Source organism: Salmo salar, chromosome 10, assembly GCF_965601325.2.
Source record: "Salmo salar chromosome 10, fSalSal1, whole genome shotgun sequence".
Lineage (NCBI taxonomy): Eukaryota > Metazoa > Chordata > Actinopteri > Salmoniformes > Salmonidae > Salmo > Salmo salar.
Window position 1 is genome coordinate 120,962,292 of NC_138300.1, and position 10,891 is coordinate 120,973,182.

General features: G+C 42.5%; 1 protein-coding gene across 1 annotated transcript; it reads left to right on the forward strand.

The window, feature by feature from the left end:
• The first annotated feature begins 3,407 nt into the window (after positions 1–3,407).
• LOC123724521 (UDP-glucuronosyltransferase 2C1) lies at positions 3,408–9,155 on the forward strand. Its single transcript, XM_045688542.1, has 3 exons — positions 3,408–3,713; positions 7,181–8,229; positions 8,450–9,155. The coding sequence occupies exons 2-3, from the start codon at positions 7,202–7,204 to the stop codon at positions 9,021–9,023; spliced, it is 1,602 nt and encodes a 533-aa protein (XP_045544498.1). The 5' UTR covers positions 3,408–3,713; positions 7,181–7,201; the 3' UTR covers positions 9,024–9,155.
• The last annotated feature ends 1,736 nt before the right edge of the window (positions 9,156–10,891 follow it).

Consider the following 10,891-nt stretch of genomic DNA (forward strand, 5'->3'; position numbering starts at 1 on the left):
GCCGTATACAGCTGTTGAGTGCGGTCTTAGTGCCAGCATCGGTTTGTTGTGGTAAATAGACAGATACGAAAAATATAGATGAACTCTCTTGATAGATGGTGAGGTTTACAGCTTATCATAAGGTACTCTACCTCAGGCGAGCAATACCTTGAGACTTCTTTAATATTAGACATTGCGCGACCAGCTTTTACTGACAAATAGACACACACCACCAGCCCTCGTCTTACCAGACGTAGCTTTTCTGTCCTGCCGATACACGGAAAACCCAGCCAGCTCTATATTATCCGTGCTGTCGTTCAGCCACGACTCGGTGAAACATAAGATACTACAATTTTCAATGTCCCGTTGGTAGGATAATCTCGAACGGAGATCATGCAGTTTATTTTCCAGTGATTGCACGTTGGCCAATAGAAGGGTTGGTAGAGTCGGGTTATCCACTTGCTGACAAATTCTCACAAGGCACCCCGATCTACGCCCCCTGTATTTCCGTCTTTTCTTCAGGTGAATGAAGGGGATTTGGGCCTAGTCTCAGAGAAGCAGTATATCCTTTGCGTCGGACACATTAACGGGAGAAAAAAAATCTTTGACTCACCTCAAACTGGAGCAATCTCTGTTCTGATGTCCAGAAGCTCTTTTCGGTCATTAAGAGATGGTAGCGGCAACATTGTATACAAAATAAGCTACAAACCATGAGGAAAAACAAACAAAATAGCACAGTTTGTTAGGCGCACGTAAAACGGCAGCCATTCCCTCCAGCTCCTTTATCATGGGGGTCTCGGACTTTGACTAGGCCATTCCAAAACTCAAATTTTGTTGCTTTTTAACCATTTTTATGTAGACTTCAGAGATCTCTTCTCTCAATTTATCCTCTGTGGGTGAATATTGAGAATGAGACACACAGTAAAATGATTCATAGCTAATCGGAGAGAGAGAGAGGGAGGGAGAGAGAGAATTTGAGAATTTGCGTACTATACTATTGTTTTAAAAGGCTATTTACTATTAACAACGCCCCTCTTTTCACTATTAAATAATGGTAAACTATTCTGACTTTTTATTTTGTATCGCCTTCACAATACTTTTCTTACACTATTTGCAATGAAATATACAGTAAATGCAAAGTGTGCACACTGCATTCTGTAACCTCTGAAAAGGTGTCATTGAGTCCGTCACACGGTAATACAAGCTATAGCAGTCATGGTGAAGTGTTATAATCATTTTTCCCGGGCACTCACCTTTCCTCTACTATTCTGTGTTCCAACCAAGTTCAACTATGTGTTTAACATGGTGCGTGCAATGCACCTTGGCAATGTTATCTAACAGATTAAGATCATTTTATTGGTCAATTGCACACACAAGGTCCAACGCGAATGTTACTTCCGCATTTAACCCAAGACGCACCAGATTTTGTTTTCCCATCGGATCCTGGATTCGGATGCTAGGCTATCTGCCACCATACAACTGCTACGAATGGCGAAGAGAGACATTTCTTCATGTATGGAACTAATATGCATATACAGTGGGGGGAAAAAGTATTTGATCCCCTGCTGATTTTGTACGTTTGCCCACTAATAAAGAAAGGATCAGTCTATAATTTTAATGGTAGGTTTATTTGAACAGTGAGAGATAGAAAAACAACAAAAATATCCCGAAAAACGCATGTCAGAAATGTTAAAAATTGATTTAAGGGAAATAAGTATTTGACCCCCTCTCAATCAGAAAGATTTCTGGCTCCCAGGTGTCTTTTATACAGGTTACGAGCTGAGATTGGGAGCACACTCTTAAAGGGAGTGCTCCTAACCGCAGCTTGTTACCTGTAAAAAAGACACCTGTCCACAGAAGCAATCAATCAATCAGATTCCAAACTCTCCACCATGGCCAATACCAAAGAGCTCTCCAAGGATGTCAAGGACAAGATTGTAGACCTACACAAGGCTGGAATGGGCTACAAGACCATCGCCAAGCAGCTTGGTGAGAAGGTGACAACATTTGGTGCGATTATTCGCAAATGGAAGAAACACAAAAGAACTGTCAATATCCCTCGGCCTGGGGCTCCATGCAAGATCTCACCTCGTGGGGTTGCAATGACCGTGAGAACGGTGAGGAATCAGCCCAGAATTACACGGGAGGATCGTGTCAATGATCTCAAGGCAGCTGGGACCATAGTCACCAAGAAAACAATTGGTAACACACTACGCCATGAAGGACTGAAATCCTGCAGTGCCCGCAAGGTCCCCCTGCTTAAGAATACATTTTCATGCCCGTCTGAAGTTTGCCAATGAACATCTGAATGACTCAGAGGACAACTGGGTGAAAGTGTTGTGGTCAGATGAGACCAAAATGGAGCTCTTTGGCATCAACTCAACTCGCTGTGTTTGGAGGAGGAGGAATGCTGCCTATGACCCCAAGAACACCATCTCCACCGTCAAACATGGAGGTGGAAACATTATGCTTTGGGGGGGTTTTTCTGCTAAGGGGACAGGACAACTTCACCGCATCAAAGGGACGATGGATGGGGCCATGTACCGTCAAATCTTGGGTGAGAACATCCTTCCCTCAGCCAGGGCATTGAAAATGGGTCGTGGATGGGTATTCCAACATGACAATGACCCAAAGCACACGGCCAAGGCAACAAAGGAGTGGCTCAAGAAGAAGCACATTAAGGTCCTGGAGTGGCCTAGCCAGTCTCCAAACCTTAATCCCATAGAAAATCTTTGGAGGGAGCTGAAGGTTCGAGTTGCCAAACGTCATCCTCGAAACCTTAATGACTTGCAGAAGATCTGCAAAGAGGAGTGGGACAAAATCCCTCCTGAGATGTGTGCAAACCTGGTGGCCAACTACAAGAAACGTCTGACCTCTGTGATTGCCAACAAGGGTTTTGCCACCAAGTACTAAGTCATGTTTTGCAGAGGGGTCAAATACTTATTTCCCTCATTAAAATGCAAATCATTTTATAACATTTTTTTATATGCGTTTTTCTGGATTTTTTTGTTGTTATTCTGTCTCTCACTGTTCAAATAAACCTACCATTAAAATTATAGACTGATCATTTCTTTGTAAGTGGGCAAACGTACAAAATCAGCAGGGGATCAAATACTTTTTTCCCTCACTGTATGCATGCTTGTTGCAAATTGTGGGACTGAACATTTTCACTTGAGCAAGCGTTTGAGTCTCATGCAAAAAAACAGATGCAGAACTTGTTTGAACTTTAAACATGGTTTATGTTCCAAATGGCACCCTTTTTCCCTATATAGTGTACTGCTTTTAACCAGAGCCTTGGTCTGAAGTAGTGCACTATATAGGGAAAAGGGTACCATTTGGGACACAAACCATTGCTAAAGTTCAAACAAGTTCTGGAAGGCAGTGTTACATACACCTAATGTATTTGTTTAATTTTGTTTGCATAAGACTCTGGTTAAAAACAGTCCACCTTGTAGGGAATATGGTGCAATTTGGCACTACATCTTGGTCACACAGAGATTGTGTAACCTCCAGACTCCCCAAGTAGTTTTGCGTTAACAAGGCACTGTTGTAGTAGTGAGGAGGAACCTAACTTACCTTTTATGTCACATGTCTGATACCAACAATCAGAGGACACAACCCTACTGGACTGCCTTTCACTGCGATGTGAATTAATTTAAAGTCGCTGACAGGGCAGTTGGACAAACTAACACTGATTTGGATTTTAAAGCTGCTTGTGGACTTGGCTGATTTTGGTAGGTAATTTATCAGTTAGTGAGATAACGCTGTACATTTAAGGGTTTATAAAGGCTTTATTTTTACGTTAATAATGGTTATTTAAACATTCAGTTTAATTTGTTCAGATAGTTAGTTAGTTAGTTAGTGGTTAGTTAGTAAGTTACAGTGCCTTCAGAAAGTATTCATACCCCTTGACGTATTCCACATTTTGCTGTGTTACAGCCTAAACATGTTTTTTAAAATGTTTGCACATTTATTGAAAGTGAAATACAGAAATATCTAATTTACATAAGTATTCACACCCCTGAGTCAATACTTTGTAGACGCACCTTTGGCAGCGATTACAGCTGTGAGTCTTTCTGGGTACATCTCTAAGAGCTTTTCACGCCTGGATGGTGCACCATTTGCCCATTTATCTATTTTCTAAATTCTTCAAGCTCTGTCAAATTTGTTGTTGATCATTGCTAGATTACCATTTTCAGGTCTTACCATAGATTTTCAATCAGATTTAAGTCAAAACTGTATCTCGGCCACCCAGGTACATTCATTGGTTTCTTGGTAAGCAATGCAGTGTAGATTTGGCCTAGTGTTTTGGGTTATTGTCCTGCTGAAAGGGGAATTTGTCTCCCAATGTCTGTTGGAAAGTAGACTGAACCAGGTTTTCCTTTAGGATTCTGCCTGTGCTTAGTTCTATTCCGTTTTCTTTTTATCCTTAAAAACTCCCTAGTGATTGCTGATGACAAGCATACCCATAACATGATGCAGCCAGCACCATGCTTGAAAATATGAAGAATGGTACTCAGTGATAGGTTGTGTTGGATTTGCCCCAAACATAATGCTTTGTATTCAGGACATAAAATTAATTTCTTTGCCACATTTTTTGCGGTTTTACTTTAGTGCCTTGTTGCAAACAGGATGCATGTTTTCGAATGTGTTAATTCTGCACAGGCTTCCTTCTTTTCATTCTGTCATTTAGGTTGTATTGTGGAGTACCTACAATGTTGTTAATCCATCCTCAGTTTTCTCCTATCACAGCCATTAAACTGTAACTGTTTATAGGTCACCATTGGCCTCATGTTGAAATCCCTGAGCGGGTTCCTTCCTCTCCGGCAACTGAGTTAGGAAGGACGCCTGTATCTTGGTAGTGACTGGGTGTATTGATACACCATCCAAAATGTAATTCATAAATTCACAATCCTCAAAGGGATATTCAATGTCAGCTTTAAAAAAAAAAGTATTTATTTTTTATAACCCATCTACCAATAGATGCCCTTCTTTATGAGGCAATGGAAAACCTCGCTGGTCTTTGCTGTTGAATCTGTGTTTGAAATTCACTGCTCGACTACAGGACCTTACAGATAATTGTGTGTGTGGAGGGTACAGAGATGAGGTGGTCATTCAAAAATCACGTTAAACACTATTATTGCACACAGAGTCCATGCAACTTATTGTGTGTGTGTAGGGGGGAGGAGGGGGGGCGGTCCTTTTGCATCATAAAGACAATTTATTATGCAAAGATGGTAAACGAATTGGAAAAATTATATGTGATCTGTGTAACCTGGAGAAATCTAGTCTGTTTGTCCTAAGATACCACTCCTTGTCATGTCAAACAATGACAAGGAGCACAAGATGTGGAACGTTTGCACAAAACCGGTTCTGGATTTCTAAGGATGCAGTAGCAATAGGAGTTGATCCATGGATGCTACTCCTTAGCTTGGTTCCAGGTCTGTTTGTGCTGCCTTGCCAACTCCTACACTTAGAAAAAGGGTTCCAATAGGGTTCTTCGGCTGCCCCCATAGGAGAACCCTTTTTGGTTTCAGGTACTGTAGGACCCTCTGTGGAAAGGGTTCTACCTGGAACCTAAAGTGGTTCTTCAAAGGGTTCTCCTATGGGAACAGCCGAAGAACCTTTTAGGGTCTAGATAGCACCTTTTTTTCTAAGAGTTTATGGTGATTGTCACACCAAACAAACAGACTTGTCAAGACAAACAGATCTGGGACTAGCAGGCTTTTATTTATAAAAAAAAAATTTGAACTAGGTGTAATATTCGTATGTGTAAACATACTGAATTATAATTGGATGCATTTTACCGCCGTATCATACTGTGCTATGATTGGTTAAGACCACCCAGATGGTTAGGTCATGGTCAGTTGATCATGGTTGGAGATAAGTGAACATGCCAGTTGTAGCTAGCTAATAAAGAGCTAAGTTAAGAAATATCTTGTAGTACTGCATTTTATTATTGGGTACAAAGCGTGCAAAACAAGACACTAGGCAAGTCAGTTAAGAACACATTCTTATTTACAATGACGACCTACCAGAAGGCAAAAGGCCTCCTGTGGGGATGGAGGCTGGGATTAAAAATATAGGACAAAACACAACAAGAGAGACACCACAACACTACATAAAGAGACACCTAAGACGACAACACAGCATGGTAGCAACACAGCTAGCTGCTCCTCCCATCCACAACCCATTCTATGCTTCCTAATGTGATTTGCAGTAGTCAGAATATTCTCATTGAACAATGAGGTTGCATAACCATACACCCTCTCCCAGATCAGACCTGGGTTCAACCACCATTTGAAATCTTTTAAATACTTTAAGCATTTGCTTTTGGAGTGCCTGGAATGCCGGGTTTGTACTTTTTTGTACTTTTCTACTGGTCCCATTGTCACAGCAAAACTCAATCACAGCTAAAGTATTTGAAAATGATATCAAATCGTTTTTTGAAGCCAGGTCTGATTCAGATGTATCAGATATTATCTTGTGCAAAAGTCCATCTGAATATGACCCTATTGGATTGGGATGACAGTATACATTAGCGAGGTTACCTAGTAGATTAGTTGAATACCAACCCATTTCGCAACTTTATAAAAAGGGCCAGAGAGACAATTCAATTCTCTGATTCTGTCACGTCCTGACCAGTATAAAGGGTTATTTGTTATGGTAGTTTGGTCAGGACGTGGCAGAGGGTATTTGTTTTATGTGGTTCGGGGTGGTGGTTTATTTAGTAGGGCGTTTGATTTATTATTTCCGGGGTTTTGGTCTATGTTTTGGTATTTCTATGTTCTTTCTGGTTGTTGTATTTCTATGTTTAGGTTAATGGGGGGTTGGACTCTCAATTGGAGGCAGGTGCTTTCTCGTTGCCTCTGATTGAGAGTCCTATATATGGGTAATTGTTTGGTGTAGTGTTTGTGGGAGATTGTTTCTTGTTTTGCTGAGTGTGTTTGACAAGACTGTTTCAGTGTTCGTTTTGTTTTGTTGTGTTGTTTTTTTGGTGTTCTTGTTATTTAAATAAATATACAAGATGAGCATCCACATTCCTGCTGCGTTTTGGTCCTCCATTCCAGACGACAACCGTGACAGATTCCTATACAATTGTCAGATGTTACTGAATGTGCTAAAAAAAACTATAGCCGATGGCTAGTTAATTATTATTGTGATTGATTGTTTGACATCTACTTCCTTGTATCTAATTAAGGTTTCCACTGAAGGATTCACCATGGATGGAAGGATGTATCAATCAAACCTTATCTCATTGGTCATATTGCTCTTCACCCTGTCCAATATTGTCTATGGGGGTAAAATATTAATCTACCCGATGGACGGAAGCCACTGGGTCAACATGAGAATCATTATCGAAGAGTTGCATTCCAAAGGCCATGACATCACAGTGGTGCGAGCGTCAAACAGCTGGTACATCAAGGAGATTTCCCCCCACTACACCACCATTACCATCCCCAACACTGGTGGCTTCGATGAAAACTTCTTTGGTGAATTTATATTAAGTAAACATCTGAAGATTCAAAGGGAGCAGGGGAAAAGTTTTTGGACCGAACTCAAGCTTCAGTCATCAATGAAGGAGACTTTTTTCGAGTTCCACAAGAACATGGCTGAAATGATCACTCGTGTCCTTGAAGACGGTGAGTTGATCCAGTCTCTCCAGGATGCTAAGTTTGATTTGGTTCTGACAGATCCTGGGATTGGCGGAGGGACGATCTTAGCCCGCGTCCTCCACCTTCCTCTGGTATACAATGTCAGATGGACCATTCAAGGTGAAGCTCATTTGGTCATCGCCCCGTCGCCTCTCTCCTACGTCCCATACACACCCACAGAGTTGACAGACAAGATGACTTTCCTGCAGAGAGTCGCCAACGTCTTAGCTTACATAATCGGGTCTTACACCTTGGCATCTATCACAGAACCCAACTACAAACCGGTAGTCCAGCGTTACTTTGGCCCTGACGTCGATTACAACTCATTCTTCCAGGAAGCAGATATCTGGCTCATGAGAAGCGATTTTGTCTTTGAATTTCCAAAACCCACCATGCCGAATATGGTCTACATTGGTGGATTCCAGTGTAAGCCCTCCAAGCCTCTTCCACAGGACTTGGAGGAGTTTGTTCAGAGTTCCAGAGAGCATGGGGTTGTCATGATGACTCTGGGGACTTTGGTGGCAGAGCTTCCTGAAGATATCGCAGATGAAATCGCTGCAGCGTTCGCCCAGCTGCCTCAGAAGGTCATCTGGAGGTATGGATGGATAGATCCTTTAATTAATTGGACAAATTATGAATAAAAATGGAGCTGGTTTTCCAAACACAATAAGGCCTGGTCCTGGACTAAAAAACTATTTCAAATGTTATTCTCCATTGAGCATGCTTTTAGTCCAGGACTTTATCTGGGCCAAGACTTAAAAACAAAAGTGTCAGATTTCCATGTATATCCACTGTGGTTCTCTTGTGGTTCTCAGGTATACTGGACAGAGACCCTCTACCCTGGGTAACAACACCCTACTGGTGGACTGGCTTCCCCAGAATGACCTCCTAGGACACCCCAAGACCCGGGCTTTCGTAGCCCACGGAGGAACCAACGGTGTCCAGGAGGCCATCTACCACGGCGTCCCCGTAGTCGGCATCCCTCTCGCCTTCGACCAGTCCGACAACCTCTCCAAGTTGAAGGAGAGGGGGGCAGCTAACACGGTGGATATCATCACAATGGACAGAAATGTGTTCCTAGAGGCTTTGAAAGCTGTGCTACATGAACCATCCTACAGGGAGAACATGCAGAGGTTGTCCAGACTGCACAGAGACCAACTCATTAAGCCACTGGACAAGGCAGTGTTCTGGATCGAGTTTGTTATGAGACATAAAGGAGCTCGTCACCTGAGGACAGAGTCCTATAAGATGTCCTGGATGGTATACCACTCAGTTGATGTGATAGCGACTTTGCTGGCATGCGTGTTACTTGTAACGCTGGTTTGCCTGGCAGTCGTAAGATGTGTTTGGCGTAAGGTGTTTTGCAGGAACAAAGTGAAAAGTGAATGATAATGTTGTGATTTGAGATGTGAATATTAAAATATTATCTTATCATTGCTCAATCAGCAATTTATAAATATCATTATCAATTATCAATAAAATGTGTATTTTATCAATAAAACATTGTTTTAAGGTATGTGATATCTTTGTCATTCAATTTTTTGGTTTGTTAAATAGTTATGGATTTAAATAATCTATGCAGTATACTCAGGAGACGGGGGAAAAGATCACGATGACTTTATCATGTCCATTTACGATTGGCCTGACATTTTGTCACCGGTAAATTAGAAGTAATCTTCTATTAGGATCATTGTAACCATATGGCTGATGCAGAGGTAATGGACAATCCATTTCTTTTTTTACCGAACATTGTAGAATCAGTAATACTATGAATCAAATCAATTTTTATTTGGTCACATATACATGGTTAGCAGATGTTCATGTGAGTGTAGCTACATATGATATGAGTAATGTAAGATATGTAAACATTATTAAAGTGGCATTATTTAAAGTGGCATTGTATAAAGTGACTAGTGATCCATTTGTTAAATTGGCCAGTGATTGCGTCTCAATGTAGGCAGCAGCCTTTCTGAGTTAATGATTGCTGTTTAGTAGTCTGATGGCCTTGCGATAGAAGCTGTTCTTCAGTCTCTCGGTCCCAGCTTTGATGCACCTGTACTGACCTCGCATTCTGGATTGTAGCGGTGTGAACAGGCAGTGGCTCGGGTGGTTGTTGTCCTTGATGATCTTTTTGGCCTTCCTGTAACATCGGGTGTTGTAGGTGTCATGGAGGGCAGGTAGTTTGCCCCCAGTGATGCGTTGTGCAGACCTCACTACCCTCTGGGGCGCCTTGCGGTTTAGGGCGGTGCAGTTACCGTATCAGGCTGTGATACAGCCCGACAGTATGCTCTCGATTGTGCATCTGTAAAAGTTTGTCAGGGTTTTGGGTGACAAGCCAAATTTCTTCAGCCTCCTGAGATTGATGAGGCGCTGTTATGCCTTCTTCACCACACTGTCTATGTGGGTGGACCATTTCAGTTTGTCTGTGATGTGTATGCTGAGGAACTTAAAACTTTCCACCTTCTCCACTGCTGTCCATTTGATGTGGATAGGGGGGTGCTCCCTCTGCTGTTTCCTGAAGTCCACGATCATCTCCTTTGTTTTGTTGACATTAAGTGAAAGGTTGTTTTCCTGACACCACACTCCGTGTGCCCTCACTTCCTCCCTGTAGGCTGTCTTGTCATTGTTGGTAATCAAGCCCACTACTGTTGTGTCATCTGCGAACTTGATGATTGAGTTGGAGGCGTGCATGGCCACGCAGTCGTGGTTGAACAGGGAGTACAGGAGGGGGCTGAGCACGCACCCTTGTGGGGCCCCAGTGTTGAAGGTCAGCGAAGTGGAGATGTTGTTTCCTACCTTCACCACCTGGGGGCGGCACGTCAAAGTCCAGGACCCAATTGCACTGGGCAGGGTTGAGACCCAGGGCCTCCAGCTTGATGATGAGCTTGGAGGGTACTATGGTGTTGAATGCTGAGCTGTAGTCAATGAACAGCATTCATACATAGGTATTAATTTTGTCCAGATGGAATAGGGCAGTGTGCAGTGTGATGGTGATTGCATCGTCTGTGGTCCTATTGGGGAGGTATGCAAACTGAAGTGGGTCTAGAGTGGCAGGTAAGGTGGAGGTGATATGATCCTTGACTACTCTCAAAGCACTTAATAATGACAGAAGTGAGTGCTACGGGGCGGTAGTCATTTAGTTCAGTTATCTTTGCCTTCTTGGGTACAGGAACAATGGTGGCCATCTTGAAGCATGTGGGGACAACAGACTGGGATAGGGAGCGATTGAATGTGTCCGTAAACCAGCCAGCTGGTCT